The sequence below is a fragment of the Ptychodera flava genome, chromosome 20 (genome assembly GCF_041260155.1).
Source record: "Ptychodera flava strain L36383 chromosome 20, AS_Pfla_20210202, whole genome shotgun sequence".
NCBI lineage: Eukaryota > Metazoa > Hemichordata > Enteropneusta > Ptychoderidae > Ptychodera > Ptychodera flava.
In genome coordinates, this window is record NC_091947.1 from 38,290,315 (window position 1) to 38,314,795 (window position 24,481).

Sequence of the window (24,481 nt, forward strand, 5' to 3'; positions counted from 1 at the left end):
GTATGGCACACGACACTAGCGGTATACATCCCAAAGATCTAATGCGGTGTTCCGTAATTGTACAAGAACGTATATCCAGTATTTTACATAGGGAAAGCACACCCAGTGACGGCATACCATGAGATTTTGATCAGTTCACAACCTATTTGCACAAGGAAGAGCCATTGTATACAAGAAGTGAACTGGTCAAAATGAGTGGTTTACTATTGCTAGATGTGATTTATTGCTATTATATCACAACAGTATATTGGAATTCTTGCACTGATGTCAGAAAAGGATTTTTGCTCTTGCCGAAAGCTCATGCAGGTGCCAAACATGATATATCACGTATATACCATGGTTCTTTTCATTCTCAACCAATCTGATTGCTACATTTGTGCCATCAATATGCTGGTATGATATAATGCAATATATTGACCAGTTTCCAATATATATTCGCAAACAATGACAAGTGCTAATCTGGAGTGAAGCGGTCAAAACCTAGTGGTATATCCATTGCTCAGTTGTCGCTAACACAATTTTCTCCATGCTATTGTCCAATAATAATGCAACTGTGCAGATGCCAGTATGACATGTCTCTGAAAGTGCACAAATTTGTGTTTACAACACAAACGATTGTAGAAGTATGTGGGCCACAGGATGAAAGTTCTAATGTTAATTAGATATATTCATGTAACACAGTGTTTTAAGGAGGAAATCTGCATAAAAATCTTCCCCTACTGTCTGTTGTTATTTCAATGGGAATATAAGAAGTCATGGGTGCACTGTGGAACTGCTGATGATGCATGTCATTGTACACTGAGGGTAGTTTTTGAATGCTGGTATAATAAACAGTGGCTATAACCATCTATTTGAGGTAAACACTGTCTGTTTCACTCAAGGTGTAGCACATGTTTTTGAAACTTGCATTCTATGACAAAAACAATATTTTTTTTAGTTTGTTAAGATTTTCAGACATCATGTAATTGAATGACAAGGGCCTCTTTTTAACATGGTAAAATAAGGAGATTCTTGGATCAAACAAACACGTTCGATCAATAGCTGACTTTTTGACATTTGTCCAGATTTACAAAAATTAAGCATTTATAGTGGAAATTTCTGCTTGTAATGCAGTACCGTGTCGGTGTGTATCCTGTAACGACTTTAGAACCATTGAACATATCTCCTTTGTACCGGTACATGGATGCAACCTGGACTGTTTATGAGATTTTGTTGGAAACAAAACTTATCATTATGTAAAATTAAATAAAAAATATGACAAAATTATATACTCAAGAATTATAGGTCAAGCTGATTTTATGACTTTGTAATTATTTTTCATGTATGAGAAAAAAGATTCAGAAAAACTCCTGTTGCATCAGCCAGTCCATGATGGCAATACTGGTATCATTCCTCTGTTTACCTCAATCATGACTCCAAAGGGATATATGATTATTCAGATGATACTAATATTATATAGGGCTCAGCCCTTGGTGTCGCGCCAGGCGTTGAGATTAAAAATGTAATTTGTATCGATTCATGATTAGTAATCATAAAGGATAAAATAGAATTAATTGTTACTTTCTATATACGTTTGTACAAGTATGACCGGTTTAGGGCCTACCCTCTAATGACAGTTCACGTACATGATGTCGGACCCCTTTAGGTATAGATTTTCTGTTATGTGTAAAAAGTTTGACATAAATTTGCAATTTTTACCATGATTACTATCTATTGTGTTTAACAAGGGACGTATTGTGCCATCATTAACTTTGCAATAGTAACTGTACCGCCCAACTTCCGATATTGTAAGCTGAAAACCAGCGTTACTTCTAAAAACGGGTAAATTTTGCACATAGTTATTGACACAGAGGGCGCCTTTCTAAGATTCAATCCCAGCATTCTTTGCAAATGTTCTCGTTCATATGCACGACAGTTTTCTCTCTTCTTTTAATTTTTAGGCATGATAAGAAATTTTGTATCAGCGACAGGGTGGATAATAATAATTACTCGCTAATAAAAAAGATATTTTATTAATGGCATGTTATAAAATAATAGAGAGCACGTTTCGAATTTGTTTATTTACGAGCACTCAAAAAACATGGCGGCGCCCCCGAAAGAAGGGTACACTTCCGGTTACTCGCATAGTATATTATGAATGCGCGCATGCGTAGTCAGTAAGCTGCTGGCGCGACTATTACAAGGGAGGAATAATGAATGGGGAGAGGAGGCTGTGTGTGATTTTTATGATTGCTCAGTAATTTTATTTTATGTTATATCGCTCATATTGCATGTCTGCATGTCATATAAATGTCATTGATTCTAATAGTCAAGTACAGTGATTGTTAAATAATGTATGAAATAATTCTCCCAATATTTTTTCTTTTCTCCAAAATACAGGCAATATTATCCATACTAATGTACCAGGTGGTAAAATAATACCGGCTTATGTTGACCTGTTGAACTATCCACACGACAGCAACCTATCCATGCACCTGCTGCTGCAAACATTGTTTGACAACCGAGCCCGTTTATCCAGATGTTTATTTACTCAATTAGACAACTGCTATCGTGAAATAAAAATCGATACATGTTAAGTCTTGCTCATGTGTTGGTGCAGTACAAGGTATTTGATATGGTGAGTTTATTTAGTAAACATGTTACTTTAAATAGATCCCTCATATTAAAGCTCCAGAAGCTGTATCTTTTGGCTATTTTTTTTCAGAACTTTTGTTTTGTGGTTTCCCTAAACTTTCTGCATTGAATGCCTAAACTGTAATTTAATGCCAAGTATTTAGCATATCAACACAATCTATATGAGTGTAATCTGTATTGTTATTGTTGAAAACTGTTTTCAAGTCCAGACTAGAATTCATTTGTAAACAGTAAGCAATGATCACTACACACATACAAGCTGCATTGACCCAAAAAACACCTGAAATTTCTGCATGACAAATGGATTTTGGTCAAACACTGTAGTTGATATACAGAAGCAAATACTGAAACTGAAAAACTTGATACAAGTTACAGCTTATGTACCTTTAAAATAGACAATGAGTTTAAACGGGTGTGATTATACCTGTAGTGTAAAACTTCAAAGGGAGGTTCAAAGGTTGATTTTTACATAGCTTTTGGGTCGCTTATTCTGGAAAAAGCCATTTCCCCGCGATTTCTTTGCCATATCACATGATGAAAGCGCCAAGCTTTTCACTTTCTCTCCATGATCCAAATAAATTGAGTTGAAAAGCCCTAAACTACAACTTCCACTACTATTTTTATCTGTTTTTGTAAAAAATTGCATGAGGTATGAATGGTGAAAATGGCTTTTCGGAATAAGTGACACTAAAGGCAGCACATACGCAAAATCAGCCTTGGTGAACTTCCCCTTTAATTTCAAATCAGGCACAGAGTTATCAAGATATTTCCTTATCTCTATCCTCTATGGAAAATGGTAAATTAAAGTGAAAGAATACAATTTCCATGTGTTTGAATGGTCACTATTTATTCAGTGATGTATCCTTCACAATCACAGGTTGACCTTCATTTCCTACCGGTCGGTCATACTCACGAGGATATTGACCAGTTGTTTTCCTGCATCAGCAGACACTTGAAGAAGACAAACATTTATACAATGGATGGTAAGTTTTAATTTAAAGGAGTGACATGATTTGCTACAAACACCAGTATAACCCCCTTGCATTAAGATTATGCATTCATGATATTGTACAAAATGAGAAAACTACCATATAGGTTTCTGATAAGACGGCAGGTGTCTGATACTAATATTGTAATTTCAGCATTAACTTTCCTCAGATTGAGTTTTTTCAAGTCACTTAGGCAACATGCTGTAGTCAGGTGGCTTAGCAACAAAAAACAGCAAGATCGTTACACGGATGACAAAAGTGCCAAATTTGCTACAGAGGTTCGTACATATGTGTAGATCAAAATTAGCTATTGCTCCAAAAATTTAGGCCACCGGAAAGGCTCGATGACGTCATAAATTCAAAATGGCCGCCATTATATTGCTTAAAAATGGTAAAATACGGTTTATTCAGCCAATTTTTAACATGCTTTTGGGAAAACTGGCACAAACATTCTCAATTATAAATTAAACATGAAATTGACACAAATCAATTATTATGATGACGTCACAAAGCCAAAATGGCCGACCAAATTAAAAATGTCCACTGTAACATTGTATAAAAATGTTAAAACACTGTTAATTAAGCCTATTTTCAGCATAAACTGAAATTAACACCTCAAATTATATATAAAACATATAAATGATGCAAATTAATTATTGAGATGACGTCATGAAACCAAAATGGCAACCGAAAGCTACAAAATGGCCGACTATGAAGTTTACTATACTTGGTACAATAGCCCAGACAAAATGATATTTTAAAAGGTAATGTACAATTTGTCTTGATAATCAATAAACTCGATTTGTCTTGATGATCAATAAACTCAAAAAAGATAAATGTACAAAAACTTAACAAATAAGTTCAACACAAGTAACAAACTCTTATGAGATTATTTTTTATTATTAAACAATGGTCTGTGTTTGAAAAATCAAATTGATATAAACAGGAAATGAAGGCAACTTCACACACTGGGTCTACCATTGTTTGTGATACTGTATTAAATGAATAGATCAATGTGATTTTGTGACATGGGAAACATGCAATCTGATTAAAATCAGATGTAGAGTATGGCCACGTCCATACTTGCGTGGTATTCTCTGTAGTGAGAGGCGACAGCAGGAGAATACTGCGTAAGTATAGACGTCGCCATACTCTACATATGATTTTAATCAAATTGGGGAAACATGGTGAGAAACCAGAGAATCGACAGTGCTATGACCCTGGTAATGTGAGCTTGGTCCCAGAAAAAGGGTTTTATGTTGGTGATTCCTCCTAGCGGCGTTTAGGGCCAAAGTGGGGTCCCTTCTTCAGTCACTTGAATGGTTTTGTATTCTCACATGCTTAGTTTTATGGTAGCCATTGTTCATCAAAGAGAGATACTAAGATCATTATGTTGTGGTCTGATTGTTGCGTGAATTGTTGCTCAGACCGTTCATTTGAATTTTGCTTGAAGGAGGATATCTTGTATGTTTTTCTTCCTTTTATACGTTATTATAAGTTTTCTGGAAAACCATAGCCAGTGTTTACTCGCCTTCCTTATTTTCCAGTTTCTTATAGCATTGTTTGATTAGGCTGGTTTTGATGAGGTTGTGCTGAAAAGTTTTTTTGTTAAATCATTACTCTTTCTTTTGTTGATGAAGAATAGATTACGTTTTATTACATTAACTTCTTTTTGATAAAAGCTATGTTTTTCTTTTTGTAATCTCGTTGTTGAAGTTCTTGCGTTGAGACATTGATTGTAAAATCTTATGATGCGAATAAATTTGTTGATATCTCATACGACAATTTTTCTGTATAGGCACTTTGGAGTGGGATTAAAATCAAGCCGTTGCTTAATGCTTTGTTTCAATATTTATTAACGTTTGATTTGCAAGATTTTTGATGAATCTGAGAATCTTTCTGAGTTCTTGTTTTTGTTTTAGCTTCCATTTCTGTGTATGTTTTTCCAGGCGTTTTTTATGTTTTTGGTTTCAAAACAGCAAAATGAGACCAAAAACGAAAGGCAAAGACGCTTTTCGTAAAATTCACGAAAGCTGCAAAAAAGCAAGGTAAACTAGCTTCCAAAGGCAATAAATTCTTCTCTTTGTTCATAAAACCCTGACAAAATGGTCTTTTTAGGCCAGCACACCCTCCGAAAAGAGAACTACTGTGGTACAAAACTCTCACCACACGTCGCGACATAAAAAAACCAGAAAATGCAACAAGCGAAAAGGCTTCTCAAACTTGCCTGAAGCAAAAGACCAAAATAACAACATAAAACCTTTTTGCGAGGACCAAGGTCACATGACCAGGGTCAAGGAATGATTTATTCACCGGTTTCTTGCCATGTTTTTCGTTATCTTGAAATCACACGACTATTGATCTACTCACTATATCGTTACACTTTCAAAGGTAGAACCGGTGTGTAAAGTTGCCTTCATTTCCTTTATATTGATTCAGTTTTTCAGACAGAGGCCATTGTTAAATAATCAATAATTTCATAATAGTTTGTAACTTGTGTTGAGCTTATGGCTAAGTTTTGGTACATTATCATTTATTTTGAGTTTACGGATCATCAACACAAATCGTACATTACCTTTAAACTATCATTTTGTCATGTAAATTGGCTATTGTACCGAGCATAGTGAACTTCATAATCGGCCATTTTAAATTTTCGGTTGCCATTTTGGTTTTATGACGTCATCACAATAATTAATTTGCATCAATTATATGTTTTGTCTGTAATTTTGGGTGTTAATTTTAGTTCAGGCACTAACGTGCTGGAAACAGGATTAATTAACAGTATTTGAACATTTTCAGACGATATTATGGGGATATTTTGAATATGGTCAGCCATTTTGGCTTTGTGACGTCATCATAATAATTGATTTGCGTCAAATAATGTTTTATTTATAATTTAGAATGTTTGTGCCAGTTTATTCAAAAGGATGTTGAAAACTGGCTGAATAAACCGTATTTTACCATTTTTAAGCAATATAATGGCGGCCATTTTGAATTTATGACGTCATCGAGCCTTTCCGGTGGCCTAAATTTTTGGAGCAATAGCTAATTCTGATCTACACATATGTACGAACCTCTGTAGCAAATTTGGCACTTTTGTCATCCGTGTAACGATATTTTTGCTAAGCCACCTGACTACTGTGAGTTTTCATTGTCCTGAGTAAAAAAAAGGAAATGTTAGGCTGCGTATACAAATAACAGGAGGGCTGGAGGAATTGTGATTGAAATCTTATTTTTTTTCAGATCCCCCCCCCTCAATACCCTTAACAATTTTCAAGCTCCCCGTCTATATGATCAAAAATTTTAAAGTCCCCCCCCCCCCCCCCCCCCCCCCCCCCAATTATCATCATGTTCTTCCCAGGATTTTCTGGTAGAGTGGAGACCATTTTCCATAACAATAAATTTAATTGTCATGATAATGAGTTTCTATAAATAATATTTACCAAAAATTAAAGAGTGCCAGCCAACACTATAATTGCTTAGGGATTACAATGATCATGTAGCTGCATATGTATTAGGGATGCACACAAAGAAAATATAGAAATCTATTGGGCAGTTCTGCTCAGAAGTGTCCAACACTACCTGTTATTAGTAGTTTGTAGAGCCATATTCCCAGGCAAGTTCTTTAATTGATTCATTTTTAAAGACAGTCGACTTTTTTGAATTATCAGTCAAAGCCGACTTAAAGGCGGAGCCTCCCTTAAAAGGACGCCAAGGTATGGCGGTGTTCATTGTGTAAGTGGACACCAAACAGGCAACAAGCGGGCACACGCTCCAGAAAATGCCACTTTTTAGTTTTCCGCGGCCGCAAAAAGACAGACAGACTGCCAAGCGGTCAGTGCGAAGTTGCTGCCGATCGAACTGTGTGGTTATATTCAAAGTCTAACGCGACTGGAAGACAATTTTTTAGGAAATTCGAGCGTTTGTGGTGGGGAATCAATGACCGTTGGCGATTTGAACCGACCGTCAATCAATAGCTTGCATAAACTCTGTTTGCAGGATTATCAAAATGTGATAAAGGTTGAGATCACTTTGTGTAATCAGTGTTATAGAAATCAAACATCTTACTGGCCAAGCGTTTGACTGGGAGGAGAATTCCACTAATGCGAAAACCTGGGATTGAAAAGTGCGGCTTTAAGGTAATCCAACTTGAAATGGCCACACCAATGGCACCTGCTGAAGAGCACACCAAAATGATGGCCATGAAAGAGTATGCGAATGGTGAATTCCTGGGCACATTAAATGCTAGTTAGAAGTTTACTAAATTGACAATACCAATAAGAAATGATAAAATATTCCATCAAATAAAAGTTTTAATCGCTGAAATTTTTGGTGAAATAATGCTATTTTGCTAAAATTAAAATAATTCCATCAAGTCACACATTTTTATTAGCTTCTCGTCTATGTATAGACAGAGAAGCTATTAGAAATGAAAAAATACCGTCAATGACGCTGTACCTTCTCTTATGTGTGGCTAGGTCAGGTAATTGGTTGTTGGCATGGAGTTGTTGGCAAATAGTTGATAATGTAGGGGCATGAGGTGGGATATGGACCCAAAGAACCCAAAAGATGATTAAATATATCAATCAAAAAAATTCTAAGCTATATTATAAACAAAGTTTTTGAGATGGGCATATTTTAACAAAAACAGAAATTATTAACATTATATATATATATGACCAAACTATTTTTTCAGGGATGGGGCAGGCTGGAAATGAGGGAATGAGAGACAAGGCATTCCTTGATTGCTGCATGTGGATGCAGCCACACCATTCCACTTACAGAATACTTAGTTTTAAATCATAGTGAAGTAGTACTTCAAACAGATTAACCATTATTTTTCTGTCAACCCATAATTTTACATCACAAAGACTGTAATTCTTCCAAAATTTGTATTTTTCAGGCATTTAAAAATTTTTGCACTGCACAACATTGAAAAAACTGCAATGTTTGAATATGTTAAGCTCAAAGAATAAAAATCCTTTATCACAGAGTAATTTCTTTAAAGAAATTACTTTTCAACACTTCCAGCATATATTCTTTACAGGGTCATATATTTCAAGGAAAATATGCCTATTAAAACTGTAATTTCATCACTTTCAATTTTGTTCTATAATATGACAATTACTAGTATTGGCCATGCGGTACATTTACAAACACAAACCCCAAATAAGCATTTTTCATCATTTTCAAAGGACTCTTTAGAAATTGCATTTTAACAGTTAATAGTGACTTAATTATTCACTTGGTATACATTTAATTTACAGACGCCAGGTTGTTCATTTCACATGCACTCAGGTCAGCAGGGAAGTGTGTCATTACTATTTCAGGATTTTTATTTCTTATTTCTTAATTATTTAACTTCTTTCCACAATGAACTATCTGTAGGCAATTTATACTGTAACTTACAATTTTTTCTCATTGATATATTTAATCATCTGTTCTGTTGGGTTCTTTGGGTCCATATCCACCTCATGCCAATACATCATCAACTATTTGCCAGCAACTCCATGCCAATAACCAATTATCTGACCTGGCCACTAATTAGAGAAGCTACAGCGTCATTGACGGTATTTTTACCTTCTCGTGTCTATTTATAGACAGAGAAGGTATTAGAGTTGAAAACCAGTATGCTGGTGTCAACTACTTCCGTCTGTCAATACTTCCGTCTGTCAAGATCCGTTGACGTCATGCTATTGTGATGGGTCATATCATAAACTGGTGGGGGTGTTCATGGTTCAGGTTGAGGTGTAGGAGACGATTTTGAGCTGTGACAAAAATCAAATGGAACTTAGCGGCATAGCCAGTGTTAAGCCTTTCTCCAAGGTTTCTTAGTTGACTACAACTTATTACAGACTACTGAGCTGGGGTACTCACTTTGTGTTTGCTCACTCTGTGTGCGCTAGTGTTTGGTACTGAGTTGCGTGGATATCCCCTCATGGCCTCACGTGATATGGGCCTGTTGCATAATCTGCAGATGATATGATGCCTCTGAGTCTGAAAACGGTCGTTAGCCAGTCGGCATTTTCCTTGCATTTTTTCTCATTTAATTTTGCAAAATATCGGCGAGTATCTCAATATTTCAAGATAACTCTTTCTTCCCAATCGTTTCCTGGGGTTTCAGAGTCATATGAACGAAAATGAGTGAAAGTTTTAGACAGGAAAATCGGACGTCGGCCACAGTACAATCAGAAATTTATGTGGAGGAAATAACTAACAAACAAACACTGTTCATGATGCCCGCCCTCTAGAGGCAGACCTTCCTATATGAAGTACGACATTTGATGCTTGTGGAAAGCTTGACCACACAAAGGAGCATTTTAACTTTAGAAAAGACAATATTCTTTACACGGTCATGTATTTCAAGGTAAATATGCCTATCAAAAACAGTAATTTCTTCACTTTCAATTTTTTTTCAATACTATGACAATTATCAGCCATGAAGTTTTACAAACACAGTACCAGATAAGCGTTTTTCATCATTTCCACAGGACTCTTTGAAAATCCATTTAAAACAGTTAAAAGTGACTTAAAATGATCACTTGGTATACCGGTACATTTAATTTATAGATGCCAGGTTGTGTATTTCACATGCACTCAGGTCAGTAGGGAAGTGCGTCATTACTATTTTGGACTGTTAATTCTTATTTCTGAATTATTTAACTTTTTTCCATATTGAACTATCTTTAGGTAGTTTATACTGTAGCTTAGAATTTTTTTGATTGATGTATTTAATCATCTTTTGGGTTCTTTCGGTCCATATCCCACCTCATACCCCTACATCATCAACTATTTACCAACAACTCCATGCCAACAACCATTACCTGACCTGGCCACACATTAGAGAAGGTACAGCGTCTTGACGGTATTTTTTAAATTAGAGTCTTTACTGTATTACTAATATGAAAATTTAGAAAATCAAGCATGGTGACCCTATCTTTTTTCTTTAATAATTGAAATATTTGATTATTCTCATGTGCTAGAATTCAAAAATCCCAGATAACTTTCAAGTCTCCTGGTCTTCTGTGTCGTGCTTTCTGGCCTGATCTTGTGTACAAATATGTTTCACCGTCATGAGTGTCACATGACCCAAACTCTTCTTCAGCTACTTCATAGTCAGAACTATCTCTGTCACTACTGCTATAGTATACAGTAGCAGTGACACTGCCTGTAGGCAGTAGCAGGGCAGTAGCTGTATTAACTTTGATAATATTGACAATAATTTTGTTCAGTTTATACAACTGCATTCTTGTTCAACTCCCTACAGAGTGTTGAACTGTACAGTATTCAGCGTGCCAACACAGCCTGTGAATATGTATCCCGCATTTGTATCATTGACAAATGACTTTCAGTCTGGACTCTGATTCAATTATCACCCAATATTCCCATATGCAGGCTTTTGTCGACAAACTGAATAATATGTGTTTCAGCATACTTTAGGGAGACAGCAAGCAACTGTATTTGATATATTTCAAAGAACTATTGAAAAACTTATCAACAGTTCCAGCTTCTGCCCCAATACTACGCCTACTTGTTTGCTTTTTAACGAAAATTCATAAATTTTTAAATTTTTTTTGAGACAAAAGTAATGAAATGGTACAAAATGGTTCTAGATCTTTCATAATTATTACTAACATTAAAACAATGGAATTACATAAAAATGTAATTAAATTTCATTGAATTTTCAACCAAACCTTGGAATCATAAAAAAAGGGAACCAAAAAATTTTAAAGTCCCCCTGTAGGTAGAGCAAAACTTTACAGTCCCCCCTCCTCTAACCCCAAAAATTTTCAAATGTTACCCGAATTCCTCCAGCCCCCCTGGTTTTTGTGAACGCAGTCTTAAGCACACTTCCCCTATTCCCTTTAGTGTTTATTATTCTGAATGTCTTTCTGTGCAGATATGGAGCGTGCTGTGATGAATTCATATAATGTCCCTGTATTTGTCAAACATGTAGAAGGAGTGTTTGACATAAAGAAATGGCTGTTGCCACACATGGTGAAGAACTTCAAGGGACAGTCAAAGCCACTGCATTTTCAGTTCAAGGAATTTGATGGTAAAGTGCGGATGAGATATAGACATCGTTCAACTTCAAACTGGAGACCAGTTCTCCAGTTTAAAGATGATGACTTCACACCAATTGAAGAATCAAAGGGGTTGATTTGCTTGAAGGTTAGCCATATCCTCTTACATCTCTGTCACTTCGCTAACACCCTTTAAACTCCAATATTGGATATTAACCCTTAAAGCGCCGCGTCGGTTTATAAACCGACACGGCATTCTCGCTCTCGGCGCCACGTCGGTATATAAACCGACAGTGATTGCGTTCTATGCTTATGCCTAACTTAGCTATGCATTGCCGAACTCAGCCAGAAGAAGGGTATTCCTGACCCTTTGAACCCAGTTTAGTACCATATAAGGACTAAAATAATGACATCATGCAGCCTAACAATCGAAAATTCCAGTAATTTATGCGAACTTTCTTTAAAAGAGGTCAGCGGTTTTCATGAATATTTAATCAGGTCCGCAGTTTCAATCGTACGCGGATACGGCCACAGTGCATTGAACAGAACACGTACGTACGTTTTGAAAGCTTTACCATGCCGTAGACACGGAACTCCATGATTATGCGAAGCTACTGCCCCCTGGGTGATAGAAATGACAGTTTTTTGAGAGTATTTTACGAAAAAATTACGCGATTTGCTGACCAAATTGATCGCAATAGTGAACTTCGAACGTATGGGCGGCCAAGATGGCGGCACTGTGTGATGCCGAACTCTCGACATGGAACCCAAGGTTAAGGTTTTCGAAGCCCAAAACTAAGGTTTTCGAAGTCCAAAACATGCAAGATTGAGAAATTTGTAAGGATTTGGTTAAATTGAAGTGTATTTTTGTCGATTTTCAAGCGTTGGACTACCAATAAGCTCCTTTAAACTGTTGATATTTGACCTCCGGCCGGCTTGGAGCGAGACGGCCATGACAGTCGACCCGGATTGTAAATGAAATGTAGTTGTTCCGAACTGTTGACATTGCGAGACATTTCCTACGTGTTACGCATTTTTTTAACTGAAATAAACCGGACATGAAACTTTTTCTCGATACTTAGTGGTTTCATTCCATTTCGTGGTGGATTTTGTGGCGTGCTTGTCAAAATACGTGATCAAACTTGGCAAACGGATTGACTAGTATTGTCTGGTAGTACGAGTCTGTGACTCGATAAGCCACAGATAGTTACACACGCGTACGTGAATTAAACTAATGTAAGTTGGGTCAAACACCAAAATTAATCAATGACAAGGTCAGTGAAATGTGTTTTTGTCTTCAACTCTTCATTATAATTATACTGGCGGTTGAAACTACATGTCTACAGAGTCAGTTGAATATGCCCTATAGTTGTGTGCATGTGTTGCACAATAGTTACCCCTCCCTGTACAATATGGAACCTTGTTGTCTCTGTGTATGCAAATTAATTGTTTGTGTTTACAGGCAAACAAATTGATTTCTTCTAACTTTGAAGACAGATTTTAAATAACAACAACAAGAAATCATATGATAGTAAACTGTTGACAAAGTGGATATGTACACTGAATTTTTGTCTGGAAAATCATTTCCACTAGAAGAAATAAAAATATATAAACAAGCAAACAAACAAATAAACAAACAAATACAATAGACAAGTAAAAGACAATGCTTAGGCAATGCAATCATGCCGATGCTCCATACACAGTAGCTGTCAATCTACATTTAGTGTACTGCATGTAAAATATTATTTGTATTTTGTAGAGATGCATTTGCACAGGAAGCATTTGTATTATTTTGAAAGACACTAATTGTTTGTTTGTTTTTTGTTTATGACTTACGTATGATGTTACATGATGCTGAAATCGTGTAACTGAATTTGTGTCTTTCGATAACACAAAACTTCTATTCAAGTTTGAAGGCCGTTGATGAATTTTATACATTTTTAGAAACTTTTTATCATTTTGAGTGAATTTTGAACAAAAAACGAGCATTTTAGCCCAATTTTACACCTTCAGCGTGTAATTTGAAACTTTTCATTGTCATAGAGAGCTTCTTCATATCCTGCGCTTTGAAAATAATAATGGTTTGTTAGGGTTTCTCATCACAGAAAATGAACTGCACCAGTCTGAAAAAGTGTAACATGTTGAGAAGTTGGTTCAAAAAGTCCTTGGCCTGGTAGTTGCATTGCATAGAAAGTCTATGGCACTTTAAGGGTTAAAGACATCCTTACTATTCGAAAATTCATAATAACACATCAATAACAATAGCAACAGTAAGGTGTACCGCTCAGTGAAAATAACACAACCACCAGTCAACAAAAATTATTGGAATGGCATGAATGTTTATCATTTCATAAACACGTAGACCATACAGAAATCCACATAATTTTAAAGGATTTTCCAATTACAAAGATTTTTTGGGAAAATGACTTTATGAAGAAACACAAGGGCACTTGGGAAACTTCGGTTCCACTACTCAAACAATTGTCAATCGGTCAGTGATACTCAGAGGTGTCAACTGCTTGAACATCTGCCGTGTAAGCCAGAACAATTACAAGATAAACAAATCATATGTGTGCCTATATATAAATACATGTGCGAAAGGTAAACTCTTTGAGTTGTAATTGATTCTCTTGGATTTGTGAAAGTGGTGTACTGATATCATAAAACTGAACCTTTTTGAACGTAAGCTAGCAAGAAGTAAGGGGGCAGTGTCATGAATAGTTGGTGGTGGCACTGCCACACTAATGATTTCGCAAAACTGTAAGCATAGTCCATAGTTTGTACTGATGTTGAAAATAACCACAAAAATATTGTATACCCAATCAATCTTCACGTCTCCCCTCCCCCACCCACACAATCGACAGCCAAAATATGGTATGGTACATGTATTTTGGATATGCTGGCCCAACGACCTTTAGGTTTGTGCACATGTTTTTATATAGTGGAAATTTGATAAAATGTTTAGGGGCTGTCGATAATAAAAGCTGACGCACAAGAAATGTAATTCCTTCGTTTTACATGAAACCCCCTCCCTCCCCCCTCAAAACGAAAGTTTTTATGAGAAATCAATTTCGTATTATACCATTTCTGACAAACGCACAAGCACCCCTCCGATCCGCACGCCCATGAAAAAATACCGGAAGGGCATATTAATTAAAAAAACTCCACTTTACGCATTTCACTTTTTAAGACGGAACATTTTAATGTATTTCGCATGTAGGAAAATGTTTCACGTACATGTTTCACGTTGAAAAAGCATACAAGTTTTTATTTCACATTCATATCTTTTCGTTGTCTTTTCTGTCTCCGTATTTTGTGGTCATTCTGTTCTGGATGAACACGAAAGTAGTTTCGCGTTCTCACTGCAAAGTCGCACTTCAAAACAGTAGAAAATCTTTATGCGATTTTGACACACACAAAACAAAATGAGCTTTTACCACTCCCCCTAAACGAAAGAATTACGTTTGTCGTGCGTCAGCTTTTATTATCGATGGCCCCCCCTTAGACAGTCATGATCGGGTTTACTAACTAGTACCAGCCACAGTAACATTTGGTTTTTTCTGTGTTGAGAACAAAACACAGCTTAAAAGACATCGCAACAGTTGAAACATTTCCTCAGTCAGTTCAATGTGGATGGATATGTATGACATCAAATTTCTTGTCTCTGGGCGTGCATGTGTGATGATGGCACATCGAATCATATGCTGCATTGTTAGATTTTGACAAACATTGGTTTGATTCCCTCCATAATGAAGATGCACTGACATTGTTGTCAGTGCCTGTCACACATTGACTAACTTTTTGTTGAACAAATCTTCAGAAAATAAACTCAAAGGTTAAACAGGTTACCATACAAACAAATATTGTACATGAAACACACTGAAATTTCAGCCTATACGTGACGTAATAAACTACCGAAGTTAATTTGCTCATAAAATAGTCCACCTACTGCCTACCATTGTCAGCACCGTATTCTTTTGTTCATGCTCAGATGAAGAGAATTAGTATATAATATTTATATATATCCAAAAAGAGGTTATCTTATAGAGTGAATCAGTTCATTTGCATCTCATTTGCAAGTCTGTGTGTATGTATATATGTATCTATGTCTGTTATTCAGTCCATATCCAAAAAACTTCCAAACTGAAGGACCTACCATCTTAGTATTTAATGTACGCTGTACATGCAGGGATGGAGATGTGGGTTTGTTCAAATGAACATACCAGTGTCAAAAATATGCAAATAAGGAAGGAAAGGGAAATATACTGCAAATTGCTAAAACTATGTAACCATTGGTCAGATTGCGTTGAAACTTGGTTTGCAAGTTCCTTTAGGTATTCTTAATTAGTTGTGTACAAATTGGGGTATAATTTGCATGTTTGTATTTTTTTTGGATTTTTTATTTCATTTTTACCTCATATTTGGTATATAAATACCAAAAAGCTTATATGGTGAGTCAGTGGTGTCTGTATGTATGTATGTATGTACGGATGTACGTCAGTCACACGCAAAAGCTCCCAAACCGCCAAACAGGTATAGACCCAGGGGTTTAGATGTAACGTTGTTCAAATGAATATGTCAGTGTCAAAATATTCAAATAAGGTAAGAAAAAGGGGGAATCCTGCAAATGTGCGTGAGTGGTGGCATTTACAGAAACAGCCCACACATCTGAGATGTAGATTCTGTAATCTCTAACCTATTTGTATGCAGTGTGCCTATTATGTGTAAGAGTGGTGGCAGTGACTGAAACAGGCTACTTTACTGACCTTGAGTCATTTCCTGTCATTGTTCATGAACTGATACATATTGGCAGACCTGCTGAAACCATGAAGGACTGTGTTGAAACATTCCTGTGCTAAGCCTGTTCCTAAAGTTGACCTCCAGTACCTAAAGTTTCAGACCTCATTTACTTTTGCCATTTTTTTTTTTCTTGTTTAAATATTTCTTGATGGACCAATTCAAACCAACTATGAGCACACTGTCCTTGACGGTATTTTTTAGTCAAAGAATCTTCTTCTCTGAAACAGCTTGTCTGATTGCTTTGAAAGTTGGTACCTATGTTCCTCAGGATGACCTCAGTCCATTTTGTATAAAGTGTAGTGAAATATTCGTATTTATAATTTTGGAGCAATTTTCCCAATTTTTTGGTCAATTTTTTTTTCCAAAAATGACTGATGAGATAGCTTTTGATATTTGGTGCACAGGTTGCTAGAGCTTATCTTAATAGTCCCGCCAGCGGCTTACTGACTACGCATGCGCTTATTCATAATATACTATGCGAGTAACCGGAAGTGTACCCTTCTTTCGTGGGCGCCGCCATGTTTTTTTGAGTGCTCGTTAATAAACAAATTCGAAACATGCTCTCTATTATTTTTTAACATGCCATTAATAAAATATATCTTTTCCATTAGCGAGTAATCATTATTATCCACCCTGTCGCTTATACAAAATTTCTTATCACGCCTAAAAATTAAAAGAAGAGAGAAAACTGTCGTGCATATGAACGAGAACATTCGCAAAGAATGCTGGGATTGAATCTTAGAAAGGCGCCCTCTGTGTCAATAACTATATGTAAAATTTACCCGTTTTTAGAAGTGACGCTGGTTTTCAGCTTACAATATTGGAAGTTTGGCGTACAGTTACTATTGCAAAGTTAATGGTGGCACAATACGTCCCTTGTTAAATACAATAGATAGTAATCATGGTAAAAATTGCAAATTTATGTCAAACTTTTTTACACATAACAGAAAATCTATACCTACAGGGTCTGACATCGTGTACGTGAACTGTCATCAGAGGGTAAACCGGTCATACTTGTACAAACGTATATGGAAAGTAACAATTAATTCTATTTTATCCTTTATGATTATTTATCATGAATCGATACAAATAACATTTTTAATCTCAACGCCTGGCGCGACACCAAGGGCTTAGCCCTATATAATATTATTAGATATAGAATTTTGAATGAAATATGTAAATTTTTATCTTGGGGCAATTCTTCTCATTTGTAGTCAAAACATTTTTTCTCTCTCAAAAACTACTTGTCTGGTTGCTTTGATATTTGGTTTACACGTTCAAAGGGTTTATATTAATGTGATATATTGAAATTAGGTAAAAATGGGCACTTTTGTATTGTGGGGGGCAATTTTTGCCACTTGTGTAAAAAAATGTGTTTCTGAAAGACTACTCATCAGACAGCTTTGATATTTAGTAGACATGTTTGTACACGTGATTTTAATTAAATATGTTCAAATTGTGATCAAACTGATCAAATTAACTGCTGTACATATTTTTGCAGCTATTTTTGCCATTTTGGTCAGGCCAACTGAAGTGGGTTATCAAAGATTTCCTCCTCCATCAACACGTGTGTCACAAAAAATTCATTCTCAGCAATCATTCTCAGCATAACACAAAGGAGCTCTATCCAGCTACACTCAGCATGTCATTGAAAATTCCTGGGAAAGATTGTAATTACAATAAATGTCTCTTTATGAAATATCTTAGACTTTACCCAATGTTGATGATGTGCCAGAATGGGTGAAACCTAGCATTGAGAAAATGGACCCAGAAAGACTACGGAAAGACTTGCCTGATGCATACCAGGGAAGAATCACATGTGAAAGAGATAAACAGTGGCTACGAGAATTTGCACAAAATATCAATGATCATGCAAAGGTAAGAAAACGTGCATTCACATGGACTGGAAAGTATTTTATGTGGGTTCTTTTTGTCTTTTTATTCTGTGTTTACGGAAGTGTAATCGAACGTGAACCTCACTGAACGCAGCATCTTACACAACACAACTTGGTGATTTTTTGTCGAAAACAGGTAAAATATTTACCGCTGCTACCACTGCATTTGCTGTCAGCCGTCTTGTTTACGCCATTAATATAAAAATATTTTCAAAGCTATCGTTTTAGACGACCAAACTTATGGATTCCATTCCAGCAACTATCATTTCCCTAACCAAGCTATGCTGCACGGTGTCAAAGCTATCGTTTTCATTCAAAGCTACACTTTCTTAGGTATCCCTGCACATGTGACAATTTTGGGTGAAATTTGGAGAAACGTTAATTGTGCAGATCTTGACTGGGCATTTGTCAAAGATTTACGTTCACCAAGAAAAATTACATGTGGTCATTCTTTACTGGTTTGTTTGAGTTTATTTCAATGAAAAACACTACTAACTGAGACCAACGTTTCTTCTCAAGGTGTATTTACCACCTATTGATACTAGTTTGTCAGTTTGTATCAATTTTACACATAAATTTCATATTGGTACAGCAACTGTTTGATTCTAATGGGACAGAAAGGGGCAGCATCAGAATGCATAAACCAAATACTATCATATTGGCTTGTTTTGTTACGCCATTGGGTTTTGTAAATAATATCTATGATACTATTGTGAACAATGCTATAAGATATTTTCATTGAAATTTACTTTTCTTATCAGGCTCCATCTTCAAGACCTCAAAGGTGGTTTCTACATGACTTGATTGATGCTGCCAAGCAGAGACGAGATAGGCAGCAGAACACTTCGATGCCAGATCACATACTTTCAATTCAACAGAACATTGAGAATGAGTGTCCAGATGTGAGTATAGCCATGAAGATTCACTATTGTGTGTAAAGCAGTCTTTTTTTTCAAATAGCATTTTGTTTTTAGATGCAAATCACATTACTGTTTAAATTATATTATTCAAAAAGTTTTGATTTTAATTTTACACTTTGACTGGCAGCCAACAATTCTTTTCAATGTTATTATTTTCTTGTTGACATCGATTGATGCCCTTTAGCTGTATAAATATGTTTGAAGTGAATATATATGTTTACCTGGTTCTGTATCATATTCTAATATAGCTTAATGCCCCAGTGCTGCTAACTTTTGGTGATTTTTTCATTATTTTTATTCTATAAATCAATTGCAACTTCTTATTCTACTCCCCAAAGAATGTTGAAACACCCACTATTTAGCTTGTCAACTTAGCGTCTATATGTGTAAAATGCATGGTTATTGTTTACATTTGAATTCTAGTCCGGACCAGAAGTCAGTTTTCAACAATAACAAAGCAGTTTACAACCATAGGGGCTGAGTTAACAAGCTGGATACTGTGTATATCAACATTATTTGGGGAGAAGGAAAAGGAATTATGGTTCACATTCAAAATAAAAATGGTGAAATTATCATCAAAAGTTAGCAGCACTGGGGCTTTAAGTGCTACGCTAACATTAGAATATCTTTTCAAGTCACTGCTGTTCATTAATAATAATTTAGTGAGATAAAAATATGCTGTGAACCATTTTCATGATGTCATTTTGTACAAAATGAGTATTAGTATTTTAGCATTATGTCAGAAAAGCTAATGTGTACATGTATTAGTGGTTCTGCCTGAGGGAAAAAAAATTGTTCCTTGGAGTTTTTTGCTCAGCTTTTGAGGTAATGAGCAAGTTTTTTATTTGTTATTCTGTCAAATCCAGCAGTAATTCCTGCTAATAACATTGTTACTGATGACTTGGAGTCCAAACTTTACAAACAGTTCACAACGATAGAGGCATTAAATATACAGGCAGTGTTCACAGAACTAATTCTGAGCATTTCAACTTGCTGCCAGAAGAACTAAAAATATGTGCTACAAAAAGGATTAACAGTAAAATGATAACAGTCTTGTGCTATTAGACTCCTCAATGAGGGCTGTATCATTTGATGTTTTTATTCATGTTACCTTCACCCCATGTATTAGCCACTTAACCTCTGCCCCACCACTTTTTACAGAACAGTCTCATAATTCTGTCCTGTGATCAGAGTGAATTATGCAGTTAGCAAGTAGGACCTTTTGTGCTCTGCAATAGAAACAGCAAGCTTCAAACAGGTTGCACTGACTAGTAATTTGTCTCCATTGGACTTTTCCATACCGCTCAGTTGTACAACGGCACTTCAATGATTGCAATGCAGAAGTATCTGCTGCATCTCAAAAAAAGATTCTAAATTGGCTTGAGTAGGAGGGGGAATTTCAAGGAAATTTCTTCCGGGCCTTAGTATAATAAAATTTGTTTTTGACAGGTTGTCATTGGGAGACCAATTCCAACAAGTGAAGACAGGGGAAATAGCCTTGAGAAAATGGATGACTTCTCCAGCCTGAAAGAAGGCATGCTTGTAGCAGTCTATCTCCCAGATGTGAAAAGACAGCCACAAATTGGCAAAGTGGTTTGCTTAAAGACAGAAGAGGAAGTGCTTACTCTTCATTGGTACACTGGGTCATGGAAAGCAGCATGGAAGCCAACATATAGAGGAGTAGGAAGAAACAGAAGACCAAATACACAAATAATATGGATTCAGGCATCAATCATGTGGGATTTTTCCCTCACACCAAGTGGAATGCTGCCAAAACAGACTAGGACACAATTACATGAACGGTACAGAGAGATAGAGGATGAAAGTGACCAGGAACAGTAAGAAAGACAATAATGCATACGTACGTATGCATGTGTACATACATGTGTGTTTGTGTTTCTGTGTGCTTTATAGCCCCACTCTCAGCGACGTGGAGCTTATCTCATAGGTGATGTAGCCAGAGTCTGTCATCTTTCTACATTCCAAGCTGCTTCTTCAAACTTAAAGTCTGATTCCTTTGATATGTGGAGAACAGGTCTGTAGGGATGATCTTAATCAGATTTGTTCAAATTAAAATGAAATATGCCAGTGTGTATTTTTCAGGCTAATTTGCTATTTGTGGGCAAAAATCTTCTCCGTAACGGCTGTTAAACAACTTAAATATTTGGTTTACACGTCCATATAGGGATAACCACAATTAGGTTTCTACAAACAGTGATGAAATCTAAAATTTTGTACAGTGACAGTGGCATTTTTTCTCAGTTTTTTCAATTTTTTTTCAAAGGCATGATAAAAATGTGTTATATTCAAATTATGTTGAAATCTACAAGTTTGTATTGTAATGCAATGAATTGATGTGTAGAAATCTGCAGACCTTTCTTTTGATAAATTTAAAAGCCAACTTTCTATCAAATGGTTTATCAGACAGGTTTGGTACTCCAGTCAGGGGCAGAGAAACTCAAATTTATCATTTGTGAGGAATGATGCATTCTTATTTGTCGAGAATATTTTGGTTAAATTTGCTGGAAAAAATTTATTTTGAATCACTGCACAGTATCATGGTTGTAAATAAGCAATATCATTACCTATATACTAGCTGTGTAAACCTTAAAATTTTGTTTCAGTTTTAGGTGATTTTTGTTATCCATTGGATATTTATTGCCAATATTGTTACAAAAGTCAGTACATAAAATTTAAAGAAAGATAAGTTTTATTAATGCCAAATTAGTCCATTTGAAATATACTAATACTAAAAAAATTAAACTTGACTTTTTGTAGTTGGCAGAGTTATGATATTCAGTCTAGGTCATTTCAAAAATGTCCTAACTTCAGCTTTACATAAAACTATGTAATAAGTATAAAATATCTAACCACAATATTTAAAGTGCCCACACTTCTCATTGAAAACCAAAGTATTTCTGAAAACAAAGTCAGGTTAATTCCTAATGTGCCCTGACTCCATGTTCAAAACCAAAGTATTTCTGAAGACAAAGTCAGGATCACTTATAGTGCCAAGGCCTGAGGTTGAACATAACACTTTATCTGATAAACCAGGTCATCTCAAATGTGACATTCCTTTATGTTGAAAATACACTTTTCTGATGACAAAGTCGAGTCATTTCAAATTCCCTGACACATGTTGAAAATCACACCAGATATAAAGACTAAGTCAGGGGCTTTCAAAATATGCTCCAACTACAAGTTGAAAATCACACCTTTTCTTAAGACCGAGTTAGGGTAATTACAAATGTATGCTGACTACAAGTTGAAACTCACACCTTTTCTTAAAACCACAAGTCAGGGTCATTTAAAATATGCCCAGACTTCATGTTGAAAATCATGCTTTATCCAAAGTACAAGTCAGGGTCATATTAAATATGCCCTGACTTCAGGTTTAAAATCAATCCTTTTCTAACAAGCGAGTCAGGGTCATTTTAAATTTGCCCTGACAACAAGTTGACAATCACTCCTTTTTTCAAGACAAACGCCAGCATTTGAAATGTACCCTGTCTTCAAGTTGAAACTCACACCTTTTCTAAAGACAACAAGTCAGGGTCATATCAAATGTGCCCTGACTTCATGTTGAAAATCATGCTTTATCAAAAGACCAAGTCAGGGTCATATCAAATGTGCCCTGACTACAAGTTGACAATCACTCCTTTTTTCAAGACAAACACTGGCATTTGAAATGTAAGTTGAAACTCACACCATTTCTAAAGACACAAGTCAGGGTTATTTAAAAAGTGCCCTGACTTCATGTTGAAAATCATGCTTTATCAAAAGACCAAGTAAGGGTCATTTCAAATGTGCCCTGACTACAAGTTGACAATAACTCCTTTTTTCAAGACAAACACCAGCATTTGAAATGTACCCTGTCTTCAAGTTGAAACTCACACCTTTTCTATAGACCACAAGTCAGGGTTATTTAAAATGTGCCCCGACTTCATGTTGAAAATCATGCTTTATCAAAAGACCAAGTAAGGGTCATTTAAAATGTGCCCTGACTACAAGTTGACAATCACTCCTTTTTTCAAGACAAACACCAGCATTTGAAATGTACCCTCTGTTTAATTTGAAACTCGCACCTTTACTAAGACCACAAGTCAGGGTCATAGTAAATGTGCCCTGACTTCATGTCGAAAATCATGCCATATGTGTAAAAACAAAGTCGGGGCATTTTTTGTTGAAAATCACTCCTTTTCTAGTAAGCGAGTCAAGGTCATTTTAAATTTGCCCTGACAAGTTGAAAATCACTGCTCTTTCAAGAGAAAACACTGGCATTTGAAATGTACCCCATCTTCAAGTTGAAGCTCACACTGTTTCTAAAGTCCACAAGTCAGGGTCATTTAAAATGTGCCCTGACTTCATATTGAAAATCATGCCATATATATAAAAAGAAAGTCGGGGCATTTCGGGTTGAAAATAACTCATTTTCCTAACAAGCGAGTCAGGGTCATATCAAATGTGCCCTGACTTAAGGTTAAAAATCAATCCTTTTCTAACAAGCGAGTCAGGGTCATTTAAAATGTGCCCTGACTTCATGTGGAAAATCATGCTTTATCAAAAGACCAAGTCAGGGTCATTGCAAATGTGCCCTGACAACAAGTTGAAAATCACTGCTCTTTTAAGAGAAAACACTGTCATTTGAAATGTACCCCATCTTCAAGTTGAAACTCACACCGATTCTAAAGACCACAAGTTAGGGTCATTTAAATGTGCCCTGACTTCATGTGGAAAATCAAGCTTTAACGAAAGACCGAGTCAGGGTCATATCAAATGTGCCCTGACTTCAGGTTTAAAATCGACCCTTTTCTAACAAGCAACTCAGGGTCAGAACAAATGTGCCCTGACTTCATGTTGTAAATCATGCTTTATCAAAAGACAGAGTCAGGGTCATATCAAATGTGCCTTGACTTCAGGTTGAAATCGACCCTTTTCTAACAAGCAACTCAGGGTCAGAAAAATGTGCCCTGACTTCATGTTGAAAATCATGCCATACATAAAAAAACAAAGTCGGGGGGCATTTCGGTTTGAAAATAACTCCTTTTCTAACAAGGGAGTCAGGGTCATATCAAATGTGCCCTGACTTTAGGTTAAAAATAACTCCTTTCTAACAAGCGAGTCAGGGTCATTTCAAATTTGCCCTGACTTCATGTGAAAATCATGCTTTATCAAAAGACCAAGTCAGGGTCATATCAAATGTGCCCTGACTTAAGGTT

General features: G+C 36.0%; 1 protein-coding gene across 1 annotated transcript; it reads left to right on the top strand.

Annotated features, from left to right (window-relative positions):
* The first annotated feature begins 2,521 nt into the window (after window positions 1-2,521).
* Window positions 2,522-23,650, top strand: LOC139120880 (uncharacterized). Its single transcript, XM_070685500.1, has 6 exons — window positions 2,522-2,617; window positions 3,512-3,617; window positions 11,524-11,795; window positions 18,155-18,325; window positions 19,104-19,244; window positions 20,712-23,650. Exons 1-6 carry the CDS (start codon window positions 2,570-2,572, stop codon window positions 21,102-21,104), a joined length of 1,131 nt encoding a protein of 376 aa, XP_070541601.1. The 5' UTR covers window positions 2,522-2,569; the 3' UTR covers window positions 21,105-23,650.
* Window positions 23,651-24,481: the final 831 nt, after the last annotated feature.